The sequence below is a fragment of the Ambystoma mexicanum genome, chromosome 5p, assembly GCF_040938575.1.
Source record: "Ambystoma mexicanum isolate Mex_15411 chromosome 5p, UKY_AmexF1_1, whole genome shotgun sequence".
Taxonomy (NCBI): domain Eukaryota; kingdom Metazoa; phylum Chordata; class Amphibia; order Caudata; family Ambystomatidae; genus Ambystoma; species Ambystoma mexicanum.
In genome coordinates this window covers 986,996,801-987,017,167 of record NC_090930.1, presented here as the reverse complement: position 1 = coordinate 987,017,167, position 20,367 = coordinate 986,996,801, and the positions used below count along the sequence as shown (strand labels likewise).

Below are 20,367 nucleotides of genomic sequence, written 5' to 3'. Positions count from 1 at the left end.
AGGTAATACCCCGGGGCATCAGTTAAAAGCTTGAGTGTAAGGCCCAGAGCATTACCTGGCTGGTAATGCCCCCTTGCAAGGGTTATATTGTTATAAGTACCCCAGCATGTTGTACCGGAGTACTAATATAGCGTTAAGCTCCCGTTCCATGGGCTTGAACAGGTGTTAACGGTCCGGGGTCTGAGTTAAAGGCCCAATACGGAAACCCGGGGTGCTAAGAAAATTGTATTTTCATTCAATGTACAGGATGCCGTGGTGTCCCATTCATTGAATAAAAATACTGTCCCAAGATGGCCACCATGGATATGGAAGGCAGGGGTCCATACGAAGCCCCTCTTCCATTTCCATGGAGGCCACAGACCGGCAGCAGAAGCGCGGCGGCATAGGGTGTCACTGCCGCTAAAGAAAAGAGGTAGGCAGGGTGGGGGGTTGGGGAGAACTGGAAAACTAAAAGATAAGGGAGAGTGGAGGGAAGATGGAGGGGCAGGGGAAGCAGACTTCGGTTTCCATGGAACGCGGGTTGAGATAAGCAGTTTCAGCCTGCGATTCAAGGAGCCTGATTGGCTGCTAATAGTGTTTTTATCACAAGCTGAGAAACTGAGTGCTGTTTCTCAGCTCGCGATAAAACTACAAAAAATGATGGGCGACATTGATAGGGGGAATGGAACAACTTGCAGTCCCTTCTCCCTTTCCATGGCGGCCATTCGGAGACAGAGGTGCATCGGGAACACTACTGTTGCCAGCACCAGCGAGGGACAATGCAGCGCAAGGTAAGTGGGGTGTAGAGGCTTAAATATGTGGAAAGGGGGGTTGGGGATAAGGTTGCGGGGGTGCAGGGAGCACACTTACCTTATTCCTGACATGGGAAGATGGCAGCCCCCCACTCTGAGGAGGCTCAGAGCGGGGCCTTTACTGTGTAGGTAAAGATCCCGTTCTGAGCCTCCTCATTAGCTGGGAGGCGACCACATCCCTCCCGCCGGGTACTAATATGAGATCATCTTTAACAAACCAGTGTTTTTTAGCATCATACAGTCTGTCCTCATAGGCTCGCGCACGGGCAACTCGGTCTTAATTAAGTCCTTTACAGCTCGGCTTCTGTGGCTGACGATCAGTCAGATGATGGCGGTTTTTAGGGATTCATTTTAGAACACTCATTTAGAGTTTTATGTGAGGCTGTATTTCTCCCAAATATTCCTTCACAAACCTAGTTAAAATAACCATGAAGTAAGACTTATCCTTGACAGAACCCTGTGGCTGTGTTCCCAGGATGGCTTTTAAATGAAAGCAGTGTCCTCACATAAAGAAACGGAATATGATGAAATTCCATTAGTAATTGTGCAAAGCTTGTAAATATGCACATGAGGCGAGCAGGTCGTGCAAGTCTAACTTTTCTTTAGAAAAAAGGTTTCTGTCTGGGAAGATTTTCCTTCCTCGTTTTGGCTTACTGAAATAAATCCATACGATATGGATTTCCATATTATACTGCGCTCTTTTTTCAATCACTTTGCAGTGGAGATGGGATTTAAAAGTCAAACATCTAGCTATTTGGCATGTTCCAAGGTGGGCCCTAAACATACGTTTCAGGGTGTGTGGTAACTAACTTGAGATGTATTCAGCAGCGCTCCCCATCACGACCTTCCATTTCCCTCTGAGTCCATCTGCTGCACTGGCAGCTGGAGCTCTCACTATATTATAAGGGAACATTCTGAATGCCCAGGGCTACATGCAACTCCACCTCACTAATGATCTTGAGTGCACATCAACTCGCCTCGCCCATAATAACAGAACTACATTTGGAAGAAAAGAAAATTACATTTTTGAAATTTTAGCTTTGGAAACATTGTTCATACTCCAGGGTTCCCAATTTTTTAGAAACACAGCCCGGTACACCCTGAAACTGCGCTGAGGTGAAGTGCATTCCGAGTGCTTCCCTACTACACCCGGACTCTGATGTACCCAACTAACAGCATGGGGTTCAGTGGCTCTGTTATTTTTACAGAATTGGAGTGAACCGCCTTATAGAACACAATACACTATCTAAAAAAAGATATATTCACTTTAATATAAAGATGTTTGTCTTTTGGTAAAAAAAAAAAACATACACAGCTCATTTTAAATGTAAGAAACTTCCCTAGCACCATTGTGCGTAACCCAAACACCATGTGACTTCAACAATTAAACCACTTTGTTTAAACAGATTTATTTCTCATGTATCGCTCCCATTCAATGTTTGTTTAAAAAAATATTATTAAAGCGGTTTGGGAAAAAGTGATGAATTCAAGTCCCCTAGCGTGACATGACATGTTTCTTATATAAGGCCAACAAGTGCCCAACAATCCTCAGGACGTGGTCACTGTCACGCCGCCACTGTCTTTGTGTGTTTTTCCTTTTAATTAGAATCTTCGTTATTGCTGATTCTTCTTGGTTTCCATTCAATATCATTGCAGTCCCACCCATATTCTTTGCTCATAATTTAAGCTTCCCTTGAGGTGTAGCACTTCACCACGGCTAGGTGGCAAGTATCACCCAGCTTCCGAGTTGTGAGGAGGTTAGTATATTTATGCTCTCATTTTCTTATTTTCGTTTTTCTAAAATACCACACTAATGTATCACTGATGTTCGAACTCTTCTCATCCCAATCTCTCTGGGCAATGCAGTATCCATCCGCGGGAAATATTATTTCTTTTTTGTTCAATTGAACGTCCAATGAAGGTATCTCTAATTCAAGAACCCTACCGGCGGTCTCTCTCTGAAGATATTCTCTAAAAAATATCAGAGCCCCTTGCTGTTAGTTGTACATTCCGAGTGGACCTTGGCCCCAAATCAGGGAGCCTTCAGCACTACTAGGTCTCCTATCATCTTTGAACCCAAGACAAATGTGCTGGGAAATAACACATTTGGTACCAGAATACACGTCACCAAAGACTTCATATAATGTACATTACAGTAAGGAGGAGAGCGACAAAGTCACAATCCAGGGCCCGTCCCAGTTAATGCCCTCACATCAGGTCAGGTCATACACTCCCTGAGGAACTGGCTATCTAAGTTACCTGTTCGTCTACTTTCTAAGTCCTGTACCCAAGCTGTACATGAGGTCCTTGGCAGGGGTCATGATGAGAGGGAGAGGCAGAACACTGGTGTTCATGCAACCCAGGGTCATTGTGGGAGAGACAACATCAGTCACGCACATCACCACCAGCGTCATTCCACATCCTGGGGCCCCGCGCGCCTACCAGGACTCTCACAGACATGCCACCTTTTGAACACAGAACTTAAAAGATTGCCCAAACAAAAGAACTCGTCCCAGGTCGTGGGGTCAAAAACTATCAAATGGGATCCTCACTGAAACTTACTTTAAGGGGTGGAGGCGTGCAGTCGAAGTCTGAAGCAACGCACTGCATGCTCCACAGGACTTAGTCTGTCAGATGGGACCCACAAGAGGGCATATCAGTTTGAGGAGAAGCTCTGAGAATGCAGAAGCTGCCCAGGAGAGGAGAGCCACCAGAGCAAGGCAAGATCAGAGTTCTGCTGCCAAACCCGGAAAGGAAAGGAACGCAGGCCTTGTGACTGATTCAGAGGCCACAAAGGTTCTTATGGCCTTTGGGACAAGGCCTTGCAGGTTTAAATGATGCAGCAATTACGGGGTAGACCCTATCAGGAAGCTTGATACAACTCAATAGGAGTCCATAAACATAGGCCAATCAGACAGCTATAAAAGACCTGAGAAATCTAGAAACAGGGCAGCAGTTACCACGAGCAGTTGAGCATAACAGGACCATTAAATCCTACTGGAGTGGATGTGGGGAGGAGACCTTGGATGACTACATTGGAAGTCAATAAGCATGGTGGGCGCTATATCCCTGAGACAGCGTTAATGAGACAATAATCATATTATATATGGTTCTATATCCATGAGATTTTCTTTAGATTAGTGGTCGAGAAGGAAATCAGTTTCTCTATTAGATAGAAAACCTGAATAGACTTTAGTTTTTCCCTGTCCTTCACATTTTGCTTAGGTGGTTATAAGTCAGGGTAATCCTTTTCTTTGTTATCTATACCCCCATTCCTAACCTAACAAATGCTAATAAAAAACCCTGAAACCAAATTGGGGGTCTCAAGTATTCTGTTGTGTGTGGATGTTTTCAGCCACTGTACCTTCGGTGATCGGAGCGTAATTAATATGGTTCACTAACAAACTCAACATTTTAAAAAGTTTGTTACCGTCTGGGCAGTCCAATTCTTCTGACATTTGTGGGCATGGAACACAGACTGCACTATGCGGAGTTCCACACTTTGAAGCATCGGCCTGGGTCAACCTTGTGATTTGCATGGAATGTAGGCTCTGACTTTGTGCATTCCATGCATTTGTGTCATGACTCAGTCTTGTGACAGGCATCAAGAGTGAAATGCAGGATCTGTCCTTGTGTGTTCCACGGCTTAGCATCCAAGGTGTAAATGGTCATGCTTATTGACAGGCCCAAAATGAAGCACATCAGGGTCTTGCACAGAGATCACTAATATTTACCAAAATACTACTGTCCTGATAGACTGGTCCGAGTCCAGACACTTCTTGGTTTTAAATAGCCACGGTCCAGTCTCACCACATCCCCCTCACCTGCCATTCAGCAGCCCCTCTCTTCCAGAGCACAGCTCTCTGCCTTTCCACCACACAGGGTTGTGCCAGCAAACCTCTTGTCAGTTCTCCAAAATGGCACTCGCCGCAAGAGTACATAGACGTCATAGACATCAAGGTCATTGCCATCCAGTTTGAATTGGAGAGCAGGAGGGCAGCTCTCAGCACAATCAACAAGTGGATCCTTACCACCATAAGTAGTAAATAACCATGCAAAGGTTGCAGTGTGCAGGGATTCATTCAGAGCGTTCCAACGCCTTTGTTTACTCTTGCCTACTGACGCTAACTGGTGCAATGACAGATGGGACTATATTCCATTTTATGGCTGCACATTCTGACTAACCAAAGCAACGTGGAACTCCACTCTTCTAGTGGAACTGAACCCAGTCCTGACTTCACATTACAACAGGTTGGTATCTTGCTTACTCCCTCAATTGAAGAGTATTAGGTTTGCGGACATTGTTTTTATATGCTTCCTGTACAAACATATCATGCAACCACATGTTTTGCCAAACTTTTCTCCTCATGCTGTGTTATGGAAATTAAATTAATCATTTGTGTTTTTATAAAGTGTGTCATGCCATATTTATTTCTTCTGCTTCTAAATGCTGCAATAGTATGTGCGATTTTTACCCAATTTATTGGTATTCAATTTGTAGGCTTCAGAAGGCTGAAAGCTGAAGGGCAGAGAAAGCTCAGCCGCGGGATCCAAACTTGCAAAGTGCAGGATAGCCCCATGCCAGAGGCAAGTGGGCCTCAACTCCCATCAAGTCTTTAACTTGGTAATTTCATCAATGAGAATACTTAGCAGATCTTGTCTATTTTCCCTGCAGGGTTTCCACTTTGGACTCTGCTGGCTAAAGGTCCATCAGAAGGCAAATTATTAATTTGTAATGTAATTAAAATGATACTTATTTTGTCGAAATCGGATGTGTATTAAACCTTTTACATGAAATTCCATGTTTCGCCTTCTCACTAGTAAAGATATTGAGCAAGTGTATTTCTTTGATCCAACTTGCATGGACATTGTCTCATTGAAAATACCATCATATCTAGTGATTCATATGATGCTAAAGAAGATAGAGCCATTGAGGCAAATGGGCTATGATCGGACTTCCCTAGGACACTCTAATCAATGGAACATGGCCCCTTTGCTCTCAAATAAAATCTCTGCAGGGCGATGCTGTAGACCTGCGGCACTGCAAATGAAATGTCATAATGATCAATCTTGTAAAAGATCAGTCCAGTTTGTAGTTGCTCCAATAACTAATAACCATGTTCACATGGATAGGTCATGGTTAGCATCAACCCTTTCTTCTAGTGAGACATGGTTAGGTGAAAGGGTAACTGGCCTCTAGGATATGGCAGAAATCTTACAAATGTCAATTTTGCACTGCTATACACAGGGCCATAATCATCTTCTGAATGTTTTGCTATGCCAGCAATTCAAAGGGTAGTCTATACTGATGTTGCAAGACCCGTAGATGCAATCTGATCCTATCTTTGATGGCTACTATGTTATATCACAAGCTGCTAATAATTTGAATGGAGGCCTGGAGTTTTGGTTATTGCCATAAGACTTTCGCTAATAGTTCTTTGTGAAGTACTGTCTGACTCTTCTTTTGGAATTGTGGCCATTAAGGTATCTCTTAAAATTGGAGAGACCTTACAATTGATTTTAATAATTAATATTTATTGGAACCCTTTATGAATGCAGCCTTATGTTTTCATGAAATTGATTCATTCAATTTTAAACTCTAATCTTTAGGACACCACCCCTTTTGAATAATTCTAGCTGGGGATTTTAATGCAGATTGCCAAGCTGAAGTAGAAGAAAAGGTTTTAGACAAATCTGACCTCACTTACTGTCAAACAGACAAACGTATTAATGGTTTAAAATGGGTTGAGTTTTTGCACACATGGAATCTCCAAATAGTAAATGGGAATGTTAAAAGTGACACAACCCCTAAAAATACATGGTCAGTTCTTGTGCGGAGTCCTGCATTGACTATACTTTTCTGTCACAAAATATTTGGAACTAATGTAGTATGTTTGCGGTTGCGCCATCAAGACATGCTTTTTCTGTAGGTTCAATTACGAGTTAAAGTGAACATAGAAAAATATACTCGTTTAACAAACCTCAAAACGAATTTGGCTTGTAATCGTATTGCTCATATGATTAATAGCATAAGTAAGTTTAATCAAATCTGTGGGCCTCATTACACGGACGGCAGTGGACCAAGGTGCTATTAGCACATTGGTCCATGCCGGTAAAATACCGGCACCGCCTTGGTGGAAAGGGGAAAAACCGCCCTATTCAAAGGTTGGTGGGGCGGTAATTCCCCCTTCCCCCCATTGCCCTTCCCCATTCCCATTTTTGCCCCATAGGGCATAACGGGAATGGGGAAGGTGCTAATTACGGCACCGCAAATTGCGGTATCGTAATTAGCTCCCTGGTCCCTTTGCGGGTTGTTTTTTAACGCCTGCAAAAAGCAGGCGTTAAATTCTCCAACCCGCAAAGGGACCTCGTAGTACCGGTACCGGTAAACCCTTACCGCCTACCGTGTAATGAGGCCTTGTAAGTCAGGTATATGCGGTAGCCACCTTAGAGGAAAAATATAGGCTGTTCATTACTAATCTGTTTGAGAGATTTAGCATAGTAGGGTCAAGTGTGTCAGTTCTCATATTTATGATGCCGCTGTACAAAAAAAAAAAAAAGAAAATTGAGAAGATCGCCTAGAGGTATACAAGGAGCCTCCTACCGAGCTGATATTAATCAAGAAATAAAAATGTGTCTTGTCTCAGCAATAGAAAAATTAGAGGCAATCACATCACTCTCTAATGTTGCAGAGGGATGGAGAATGTATGCTTGAAACCATTATAACTAATAATTCCCATAATGTCTGGGGCTTAGTTAACACTTTTAGTTCACAGGTTGATAATGAGCAAAGTAATCCGATTTCAGAGGATACATGGGTGGCTCATTTTTTTCTAGCTGCAAAGGAGCTTCCCTGAATTTTACTCTGTCAAGACCGGGAATTGTCTTTTTCTTTGGGGGAATGTAGTGCGACTGATTGAAAAAGCATCTAACTCACCTAATGGGCTATCAAATTTTGTTTTAAAAAGTAATATTGCTCTATGGGCAGCCATTTTGTTTATACTGTTCTATAATATAGTGAAATCTGTCTCCACCCCAAGTCCTGGAAACGATTGATAGTTATTCTTTTCTATAAAAAGGGAGATCGTCGATGCCCTACTACTACCGCCCGAAAGCCCTTCTGGAGGCAGAGAGTAACATTTTTGCCTCACTGATACTCTGTGATCTTGAGCTCTGTGCAACATCAACTGGGCGTTTTAAGAAATTCCAAACAGGTTTTCGTAAAGGTCTGGGACCACTCACAATGGTTTTGTGGTAGATGCCATGCAACAAAAGGCGTGGCAAAATAAAACAACCCCAATATATGCCATCTGTATAGATTTTTAGTTTGCATTTGATACTGTCAATAGGGCATTACTATGGATATGTTGAATAACTGGAAAATTACTGATTCTTTACTCTCTATCCATACATATAGCTATTCAGAAAGATACTTACAGGTTAGGTTAGACCAACAGGGGTCACTTTCCAAATGTATTAATATGTATTGAGGTTTACGTCAGGGGTGCATGTTGGCCCCCTGTCTTTTTCATTTATAGATTTCGGATGTTGGTGCTGCTTTAGCTCTGGCTTCTTTCATTGGCCACAAGATAAATAATACCATTAATTACTGGCTGGCATATGCAGGAGATTTGGTATTATTTGATTATACCCAAGTGGACCTTCAGCGGCTAATTAATTCTATCAGTTGCTAGGCAAAAGCCAATGATCTACAGATAAATTTAAATAAATCTAAGGTGATTAGATTTAGTTCTAATCTTAATAGACCATATACATTTACTTGGATGTTAAACAGCTCTGTTATTGAGCCTTTCAGGAACATTAAATAATTGGGCTTTGACTAGGAGGCTAGCATAAATAAAGCAAATTTGTAGAAGTGTCTCATGGTAAAATTGACAACTATGATTTCACAAATGAAACATATATATGCAAAATACTGCAGATTTTCAGTGATTCCTTTAATAACATTTTATAAAGCTAAATCTCTTCCACATATGTCAGGAACTTATGATCTCCAAAATAGAAAGTAAGCTTAAGAAAAAGGTGTTAGGTTTACCGAATTGTGTTCCGATGGCAGTACGCAGATTTGAATTAGGACTTTCATCCCTGACAGTATGGTTAAAATGGAAGATTTTAACTTTTTATAGACTTCTATTGGTTCCCCCTAACAATTCTTTGTTTTGTGATTTTAATAGAACTATTTTAGACTATGAAACATGACTCTGTGTATAATGTTATGATTAGAAGTGAAATAATTTAAAATAGTGTATCTGTGTCCTCGAGAGATTGAATGCAAAGCCCCTTGGGAGTAAGGAAGTTACTTTTTCAAATTGATTGGTGTGAAACTACTGAGAGAAAGGGTCAATATAGAATGTTTTGCCATTGTTTAAAAATTGATAAACCTAGAGGAATCCTCCCTAGATACTTGTAAAAATTCCCTGATACCAATTGGAACCTATTTATGCGATTTAGACTGAATCATTTGCTTACTGGTGAAAGAGTCATTTGTTTGCAAGGATTGGAGCTGGATGATGCTAAATGTATTTGTGGTTTGCCTTTATGTATTCAATCCTTAAAGCACCTAATTCTGGAATGCTCTGGTGTTCAAGAAGAGAGGATTTTGATGCTTAGTAGTTATTTGGATCGGGAGGATTGGCTCTCGACAAATGATTTCTGGCTGCGGCTGTCAACCGAGAAAGCAACTTCTCTAACAACAGAGGTCTTGAAAGTTTTGGGAACAATCGGCATAATTGAAGTCAATAGAGGAAGAATCAAGGTCTAATTGGAGGAGCCCGTTTGTAAGAGCCAAACAGTACATTTTGGAGTCATTATCATTCTCTTTCTTTTTATATGAAGTATTAATCAAACAAAATTTTGAATCGGGCATTTAAGCTTTTTTATATTTTATTTGATATAATGTACATTTTGCAAAAAAGAGTATGTGGTTTTACTGTCATGTGCTTGTGAAGGTGTGGTGTTTGATTAATTTCTTGTTTTAAAAAAATGCTACTTTTTGGAACTGTGTGTTTTGATTGTGTAAGGTTTGCTTTGTGCTAACAAATATCATACCCTAAAAGATAATGGTTTAAAGGTTTTATTAAACAAGTGTTCAAAGAAGGATGCTTGCCAAGCGATAACAAACGAGCTATAATAGTACCTCTCGGTGTCAAGTAATACCATGTCCACCCATCTCCTCAACTCTGCCTGGTAAATGGTGAAACATGAGGCAAAATGATCAAGAGATACTTTTAGCACACTTTGCATCAATCCACTATAGAAGAAAAATGATCGCCTGTAACCATAGAACAGGAAGGTCTGATCAATATAACAAGGACATCGCGAACTGCATGTTGAGAGTTGTAACAATAGTGCAAGAGGCCGGGCAAGATCTAGGGATCAAGAACATTGTAGGTTAAGAATTGTGGTCTTAATACTTCATGACAGAAGTGCCTGACCAAGTTGAAAGATAGTACAGAGAACTGACTGTTGGGGGGAGTTGTGCTAACACTCTGTGACAATAGTGCAAAAGCACTGACTGACTGCAAGTAGACCCAGAGAGCTGAATGCTGGGTATGCTGTTCCACATTGGGCACTAAGAAACTGAAAGAGTCAATACAAAATTGAACACTGGCAACTGTGGTACTGTAATTCTTATGAAATAGTACATGCCACTGAGCCATTATAAAGAACAAAGCGAGAGAAAGAAATGATCCAATTTAGTAATGACAATGATATCCCTCCACAACAAATACCCATGTGAGATGCTGAATGATTAAGTGGAATGGCATGAGAGACACCATTTTGAGGTCTTCTCAGTGAAACCTATGAGTCATAGGAAATACAAAAATTCTATTTGCTTATAACGTTTTACTTGGTGGACGGATTTGGACGATATTTTCCAAACAAAGCGTTTGTCACGCCAGTGTGAAGATTTTGGGAAAGATTTGTTAAACAATGTAAACGTTATTAAGAAAGCAATTTCCCATTAATGTCCCATATAGAAAAAGTTACATTTTTTGTAGCCGGGGCACAAAAACCACTAGACGGATTTGGACCAAAATAGGAAACATCTTGGCAACGAAGCATTGACTCGATTTCCAGGACATGTTTTGTGTAATCCGTCCAGTCGTTTTTCAAATACTCAGCTGAGAAGAGGGGCTGCTCCAAAAAAATAGCCATTTCTCCCATGGTGTTTTGCAGCAGAGAGGCGTTTCAAAAATGAAAAGCTCCCATTTATGCACACAATTCTATTGGTAATAGCTTTTGACTTGCTGGACGGATTTGGATGACATTTCCCAAACAAAGAGTTTGTCAAGGCCCCCAAACCCCCAAACTGTAAATTTTGCAAACAATAGGTTAAAAAATGAAAACATCATTAAGAAAATAAAAAAGCACTGTTTGTTTTTTGCAATAGAGAAAGTGCAGTTTTTGAACAGCGATAGCATGAAAACCAGTGGGCAAATTTGGACCAAATAAGAAACAACTTAGGCAAACTGTTAACTTACTTTGCTCATCCAGTAGTTTTTAAAATATTCGACAGACTTCGGCCTTGGTGCTTTGCAGCAGAGAGGCTGAGAGAGACTAATAACATTTGACTTGATGGATGGATTTGGATGACATTTTCCAAACAAAATGTTTGTCTAGAGCCCCCCAACTGGACATTTCTGGTAAGAATTTGCTAAATCGTTATGAAGAAAACAAAAAGCGCAGTTTGTTTTCAGCCTACTGCCATTCACTTTACCATGCAGAAAACATGGAATTTTTTTTAACTGAAACTATTTGTGCACAGTGTTGACTTAATTTCCTTGACTGGCTTGGGGTCAATCCATCCAGTAGCTTTTACAATACTTGACAGAGACTTGGGGGTGTACTCCTTAACGCTTTTAAATGTATTGGCTGAGAAGCTTTCCAGAAATGAAAATCAGCTATTTTTTTAACTCAATGCAAGTAGTTCCTGCGATAATACTGGGAGAAGCTGAAAATGAAAGAATTCAAAACGCTATTTAAAGGAGGAAAAAGGGTGCCATCAAGCTTTGGAATGAAGTCCCCCATGGCCACTGGTCCTGACTGAAGGCCATGGCTAATGGGCCAAAAAAACCAACTATTGGTGCAACATGCACAGTGTCCAAGGATGTGGGCCAAAAAGAAACCTATTGGTGCAACATGTAAAGTGGTTATGGCCAAATGCTGTGGTGAAAGCTATGGCCGAATGCCATGGCTAGTGGGCCCCAAAGAAAATTATTGGTGCATGGGCCCCAAAGAAATGTATTGGTGCAACATGTACAGTGGCCACTGCCGAATGCCATGGATAGTGGCCCCAAAGAAACCTATTGATGGAACATGTACAGTGTTTGTAACGGAAGGGATAGCCTGTACTCGGACAAGACGGAGTGGCTAAACAAATATCTTGTACAGAGGGGTGGTCCTGTCCTCAAACATTTAGACTACACTTAATTTCTGTAGTTGCATGGGAACATGTACAGTGGTCAGGGCCAAAGATAAGGCTATGGCTAATGCTCCCCAAAGAAACCTATTGGTGAAACATGTACAGTGCCCACTGCCAAAGGCTATGGCCAGTGGGCCCAAATAAACCTATTGGTGCAACAAGTACAGTGGTCACAGCCAAACACCATGGCTAGTGGACCCCAAAGGAACATATTGGTGCATTATCTACAGTGGCACTGGCCAAAGGCCATGGCTCATGGACTCCAAATGAACTATAGTACAACAAAACCATTGAAATTCAGTGAAAAACTTGAGTTAAGAGAGAAATAAGGCAATCAGATTTCACATAAAAAACCTAGCAACAAAACATTTTGAATTCAGTGAAAAGACCTTGGTAATGAGAGAGTTACGCTCGCCAGATTTAACACAACAAAGCAGCTGAAATTCAGCACTCTCATTTCAAGCAAGTCCACTCTAACTTCGCATCCCATGTTGCACAGCGTATGACCACAATGACATCACAGATTACATCTTTTATGAGGTATGAGGTTTATCGTACATCCATAACTAAAAATTCACATCAAAGGCAAGCCACCGCTGAATCCCATTTATATCCCAAACATACACAACACACATATAACATCTCCTGTTTTTGGTGTTTCTCTGTCTAAAACTTTTGAACAACATCTTTTCAGAAGTCCAATATCATATATAGACTTCAGCTCCCATAAAGCCTCAAGTACTGAGGAGGACGGAGTTGTTGCAGATCGACAAGAACTCCAAGAATAACAAGCAGACTAGTTGTTTTCCAAACCCTGAAGTGTGCTGGACCTTTAAAATCAGAAGCCGCACTGTGGGAACTGAGAGTACAGGAGAGGCCATCAGGTCCCAGCTGGAGGCTCACCGATGCGAAGCACACTGGATCTGAGAAGGCTGCCGGCGCTGGGGGAGAGACCGCGCTGACGAGCACGGAAGGTCCCAAAGACATTTGGAGCAAAGCAGAAGCTCTCAGGTGGCAGGCTGCTCGAGGATACAGCAATTTCAATGCCCGGACCGAAGAGGCAAGTCCAACTGTAACCGCAAACCCAAGTGGCCAGCTAGAGGGACGTTCACGCACCCGAAGCTGGAGAACAGATGTAGGAATCATTCCACCAAGATGCGAACCGCACCGGGGGTGCAAAGAAGACCCAGTGAGTCCACCTAAAATGGCAGGTTACCGTGGGGCACTCTGAAAACAGCGTTAGCATGTGAATGTAGATAATATATAGAGGTTTTTTGAAGGCAGACCAGGCAAAGAACAAAAGCCAAGATTATTCAAATAGAGACAAAACCCAATGTTAAAGGAAGGCACAAAGGGGAAATTATTTGAATAACGACAAGAGAAAGTGCAGAAGCAAAACCTGAACAAATATCTATGCATGAAATGTCAATGTGGGGGATAGCTGGAGCAAATTTTACCCTAAGTAGACATATTGAAGCACAACAAAGTTGATACGACTTTGCCATAGTTGAAAAGGACAGTGAAACCAATGAGAAGTCCTGGCAAAAAGAATAAACCAGGCAGTTGACATTTGGGGAAAGATACCTGGCAGGAAAGTATACCTGGGGATATAAGAAGTCCATTAAAAGAGGTCCTATCAATGAAATTACTGGCCGTGGAGTACATCGGGGTTTCTGAAGAATCCATAAAAGGATTCCTGGCAGGAGAGTATGCCAGGAGTTCAACCCAAGATTGTAGAGGAAAGTTCAACTATTTAAAAAAAATACCTGGCAGGGAAGCATCCCAGGGAAATTAAGAAGCACATAAAAGATGTCATGGTAGGCAGTTACACCAGGCACTTGAAATTATACAAAGACTTAACACTGTGACAAGATACCTGGCAGGGGAGTACACCAAGAAATATGAAGAGCTCACAAGAGGATAACTGGTAAATCCGCTAAAGTACAAGAGAAGTTAAAGAAAGCTTATTGTGGAATGTATTATGTGAATAAGAACTTTTGCGGATCTAGTAACTTCGTGAATCCAGTATAAAGAACCAAGAAACTGTTGTTTGAAAGAGACACTTGCCATCCTACCTAAAATATCCAGGGGAAAGGAACTACCCTCTGGAACCAAGGTTCCCTCCTTGGAAAACACTTTCTGTTGGATTCATCTTTGTAAAGCGACATTTTGTGATACCAAGAAACTGTTGTTCAAAAGAGACACTTTTGACATTCTACCTAAACATCCAACGGAAGGGAGCCACCTTCCGGAACCAATGGCTTCTCCTTGGCAAACACTTTCTGATGGATTTATCTTTATATTTTGGTCATAAACCCTTTTTGCTAAACACAAGTCAGAGACATTTCTCTGCACCCCTTAGTTGTTCGTTTCTAGTATGAGGGTCAGATTAGATGTCTTTAGGATAGGGTCAGAGAGGCGTTTATCCTACCCATTTCTGTTTAATAAAAATGTCTAACATTGAGAATATTACAACTTGAGTTATTACCTGAAGGGAAAGCACTGCAGAAGAGGCAGTGTCATTTCTGATGGTGTCCTCATAATACCTGACCCTCTGTTCCGTTTTTCTGCACCCTTTGAGCACCTACTCCCCGATTCTCCCCGCAAAAATATAACATAAATCAGTACTATAAATTGCTTTGTCATTATTCAGTAATCGTATCATATTTGTAAATCCTATCCCTCAGGAGCACGATGGCTGTTATAGGTCATGGCAGTATCCAATAAGGTTCCTACTGTTCCCATAAACAGCACAACTCACCTACTCTCATCTAATGGATTTAGTGTTGGCTCAAGTTTGCCTTCTTCCCAAGTATTGCACTTGAAAGTAAAAAATGCAGAGAACCCCGCACTAAACCATCAGACTCGAACCTTGCGTCTCACCTGCAAATGTTGTTCTGAAATAGGATATTTCCCCATCTCTTAGTTCTAAAATCAGGTCAGTCATTTGGAAGTAGGTTTGCTATGCATGTCCAGGGTTGCAGAAGAACTGAATTCATCAGCCATTGTAGAATGTCTTAAATGGCACTTTTTCCTGTAATAACCTGCAACTAATTTCCCTTATATAACCTGTGTGGAATAGTATTGACTAATGGCACCGTTGCTACAATCTTATTTAGATAAGCAACCATGCATTAAATACATAAACGAATGCAGTGAAGGTCACTAAAGAAGGGAGTGATATAGGTGGTTTTCACTTTCACCATTACGGGCATCTCTAACTGAACAGTAACCCATTAAACAACCTTTATTGTCATTGTCAGTTTCTTACCTGAAATTGTACTTTTTGGTCAATGTGATCAACACAGAACTGATTTAGGAAACGCTCGTCTTCACTCCAAAACAGACGGATATCAGGGATCTGGTAGAGGATCATAGCCAATCTCTCTAATCCCAAACCAAATGCCCAGCCAATTTTCCCATGAGCACCAGCTACAAAGAAAAGATAAAAAAAAGACCTTACACGGGGAGCATGACAAATGAAAAATAAAGCATTCCATAATATACCAATATTAAGTAAATAATGCATGCAAAATGTGTGGCAGAATTCCTATATTATTTAAAGAATCCCACAGTGACAATTATCAGATATCAGGTTGTCTTAAATCTAGCAGATTGTGTGTAGTCTGAATAAAATACAAAATGCAGCATCATTTGGAGAGGGAGGATTAGCAATTACATGCAGAAGGTCTAAAACATGAAAATGAATCCGATTTGTCATAGAACATGTCCTTGGTGGCTTCCTCTGTAATATCAAAAAGGCGCCGGCTGTGGCACAAGCATTGGGTTTTTTGCTGGGGGTGAATTCTTTATATGCATACCTATTCCTTAGCAGATCTCTCCATGCAAGACCTATTTTCTTTTCATCATGACTTTTCTTCGATATTTCTTTCTACTTGAACAGTATCTGTATTTGAGTGCTTTATAAAAGGTGAGGCACATTGACGCCCTGTTGCTGCAGATTTGATTTCATCTAATAAATTACAAGAAATCTGATGCAAAGCATCGGCCTTGAGATATTTAACAAAATACCACAAAGAAACAATATTGCAAATAGGAAAATATAGGGTAGAAATAGAAAAACGTGTATAACTCCCTACATATAAGCCTCATCTCTGCCGTTAAAGAACTGACTTTGCCCCAGTGCCCAGTTGACTTGCCGGGTTAGCGTGCCTCCAGTATGACCATCAGCCTAATACGTTGCATCAGATCGAAATATTACGCAGCATTGAGCCAGGTGTGATATGCCACAATGCTGAACATTATGACAATTGTGTTTTCCTTTGCACTTGTTATCTGATAGCGCTCTGCCAAATGTATTTGGATAATCACACTCACTTCACTGTGGTGCTCTATATCATTCAAATCGACCTGGACTTTTTGATGTGAATGTTCCAAGGCTATGCATAATCCTCCCTGCCCCCGAGGGTGCTTCAGGTGTCTTATAAATCAGCAACAAATAATGAACCTAAGGTACACAACGTGATCGTGTCTGGCCGGCCCCGTTTCCATTTCACTCCACAGACCACGGTCTTGCTGTGACATTGGCCGGGGCCACAAATCGCCTCTAAATGGATGATGGTTGGCCCTTTAAGACCCGTACAGTAGTGGTGTGTGCAGTATAAAAGACTAATGAGGTAACATAGCACAGAGAAATCATAAACTCCACCCGTCCACCCAAGCACAAAGCCATGCAGGGATGACACTCTAGGTGACAGTCTATACTCCCTATTCCCCTTCGGTTTTGTGTCCATGCGTCCACCGCATTCACCTTACACTACCCCATTTGTTTCCGCCCACATTCACTTTTCACATAGTCTACTATTGACATGGTCACACTTGAGCAATAACCTTGGCAGGCTCAGAATGATATTTGTGGAGCTCGTTTTCAGGGAGAAAGGAAACGTACAGATGGGCAAGAAAAGCCAACGTGCTTCAAGGAGCCGTTTGAGCTCATCTCAAATCCATCAAGGACCCACACACTACAATTTGTAATATTTAATATTAAACAAGTCCCCGACGGAAGTCTCCCTTAGCTACGGATACTTTTGAATTTACTCTTACCTTTGTGCAGGATTTTTTTCACATTCCATTCTTTTGAAGCGTTGTGCACCCACACTTTTACAAACATTTCTAATCTCTATTTGACCTACTGCTTTGTGTCTTTTTCTGTTTGTCTTTTATTTGTTATCCCTTTTTCTTCTCCTCCACTCCCACCTCTAATCTCTTGCCTCACAGGCTATGGTTCTTAAAGCCCTGGGGGGCGCAGGAGGGGCACAATACACCACTTTTTCGGACAAGCCTAGTTGTTCTGAGACCGTTGGAGTGGTGACTGGTGCACTGTAAATGCTGAGTAAATTACCACTGCTTTTGATTCCATCACTGGAAAATGTACACAAGACCACCAGGCCCCTGGTCCACAGAAAGAGTTTTCAATGGCATCAAGCCTCCTCAGGGGCTGTCTCAGGATCCTCTGGCCCACCTGAGCTCAGTCTCTATGATACACCAATCCCTCTTCGATTTGATGAGGGCCTCTGAGCCATACATTTGCCCTCAACTTTGCAATATGCAGCAGGAGTTCAAAGCACTAACAAACACATTGAAAGGTAGCATGTTAGTGATACAGAACACACTAAACCATACATCATTTTAGCTCTATATTAGTTTAATTTATGTGTATATTTACTTATTCCCCCATCATTTTTAGACATGATGGTGGTTTTGTTATACCAGCCTGTTATATGTCATGTTATGTCATGCTATATTATGTCATGCTTTGTTATGTGGTTTCACAGCAGTGTCACGTTGCTTTGTACAAGTCCGACAAGGGCTGTGAAGCAGCGGGAAAGTGACATGTAGCCCTCCACAAACACCCAAATAAATAAATTATACACTAGCAGCATTCAGTACATGGAAATGGAAACAAGGCCCACAATATACCTGCAAATTGAAGCTGGTAAGCAGACTCTACAACCATTTTGAACCTAAGATTGTCCTTCTGTCCTTTATGAACAGGACCAGTCAACCGCAGCCCAGATTGAGAAGATTAGACAGCCCAAGATAAATCCAACCCACTGCACCACTCTTACCACCCCATACTGCTTAGAGAAGGCCTCAAGAACTTCCAGGTAGCCAGATCCAGGACCTTACTCCATTTGTGATGTCATCTTTCTTGTCCTGGGTGTTAGTGTTAGCAGTGCACAGTGGTGCGGGCAGTTATGATTGCTTAGCTTACCATAATGGGGGAATGTGCAGTGTTTTTTGGTTTCACTGTGAAGTAGAACATCCCTTTAACAAAGTTTTTTTACTGAATGTACATATATATATATATATATATGGCAGGCAACGAAAACAAATAGGCTAAACATGTGATGTCGTCAGTGATGTCATCAGGGACATTTCAGAGGACAGCTTTCATGTTGTGAGTGTTAGTTTTAGCAGTGCACAGTGGCGATGGCAAGTAAGGGGGCTCAGTCTGCCATAACTGGCGAATTTCAGGGGTTTTCCGTTTTTAATTTGAACCACAATGGGGAGGGCGAAACATTTTTTTTAGTGAAGTGCACAGGTTTTTCGTAGGGCAACTTAACCATAACGTCCCCTCAACAAAGCTTTTTTTGTATATAGATACATATAAAAGTATATATTTATATACACGCACGCATTCTTGAAAGGAATGGCCGGGCATGTGGTCTGCTTTACATTACATCTTCCACCAAAGAAGGTATAATGGAAACAGGTAGGCAGTGTGAAAATCTATCAGCACGTCTTTGATGGGCTTTTATACTTATAATACAACAGTATCAGCCGTCCCCTGCCAGCAAGATTAGCAAATAGTTTTCATAAAGGATAGTGCCAACAAAACTCAACAGCATTGTATATATTTTCAGTGGTACTGACCGTAAAGTATTTCAACTGTGTTGCTATATATATTTCTATATATTTAGGCACAGTATGCTACTTTTTCTGGGGCGCTGCCTCACACTTTTCATGGGACAATTACAGCTATTTATAGCAGAAAGGATGTATGTTTAGTGGCATCATGCCAACATTCTTAGCAGGACTGCTATGTCTGCTATGTTTCAGGACGGTACCTGAATTTCTCAATAGAACTGCTGTCATGAGAGCAGTTTCAGCAAAGAGCTAAAGTACTGAAGAAGAACAGTGTCCAAGCTCTTCTCTCCATTCTTCAGAGCTGGTGTGATATACCCTGGTGGACAGTTTGAGAAGGCTGGATTGTTGTGGTGGACTTCATGAAAATTGCATGATCGAGAGTAGCCTAGCTTGACGTCTCCTATGCCAGACTAGAGAGTGCAACTGCCAAAAACCTCTAATTCCCTTTCTTCCAACCTAACTCCCAAAAGCAGGTTTGCACACATTTAAAAGGACCCCTCAATGTTCAAGCTTAAGTAGTGTGACGAATTGAGGGAATTCATCCCTTCTCCCCAAGGGACAGTCCCTCCACCCCCGTTGTGAAACTAGGGAGGCGAGCCTGCTCCGCAATCCCCTCCCCAAGGAGTAGAGACAAGTAGGGCCTCACCGGGAGAGACTCCCCCTTAGGGGACATGGACTCCCGTTCCTGTGAGGAGCTTCCTAGACCATGTCACATGATGGCATACATGGGACTATCTATGCCAAATGGTTTCAAGTCCTGAGACTTAACAAAAGAGAAAACAACCTCACATCATTATAAGGAAGAAAAGGAAATCGCCCCTTTAAATGAGGGCCTACAATTAACTGGGACGAGAACGTTGAACAAGGAGCACATGCCAAAGGAGAGCAAGAGTGCAGAATGCCTATGAAGGTAGGGGAGGCCCCTAGATGCGTAACACCTGAAGGAGGCGGAGCAATAGAGAGATGCAGGGCCCACAATGAGCAGGCCGGCTCTGAATGGCAAAAGGAGATGCTGCAAGACCAGCATGTGCGAGAAGGGAAAAACGGGGTCAACAGGAGCAGAAACCTCAGTGGTGGCATGAGCATGAGGAGTTTATGGTGGGTAGACCACCCATACAACTATACCGACACCAACAAGCACAAACCGCAGCAAACGGTCCGGTTATCAATGGAGGTACCGAGACCCTGTGAAGGAGAAAGGGAACCGCAAAAAGAGTATGGTGGCAGAACCAACCATAC

At 41.8% G+C, this 20,367-nt stretch overlaps 1 protein-coding gene across 7 annotated transcripts in view; it reads right to left on the bottom strand.

Moving 5' to 3' along the window:
* The window catches only part of FARS2 (phenylalanyl-tRNA synthetase 2, mitochondrial), a 2,528,336-nt gene that overhangs the window by 898,846 nt on the left and 1,609,123 nt on the right, over nucleotides 1-20,367 (bottom strand). For all 7 annotated transcript variants that reach the window (XM_069613454.1, XM_069613452.1, XM_069613456.1 and 4 more), the window contains one exon: nucleotides 15,509-15,669. In XM_069613454.1, coding sequence (XP_069469555.1) covers nucleotides 15,509-15,669 — 161 coding nt within the window. The remainder of the gene's footprint in view (nucleotides 1-15,508; nucleotides 15,670-20,367) is intronic.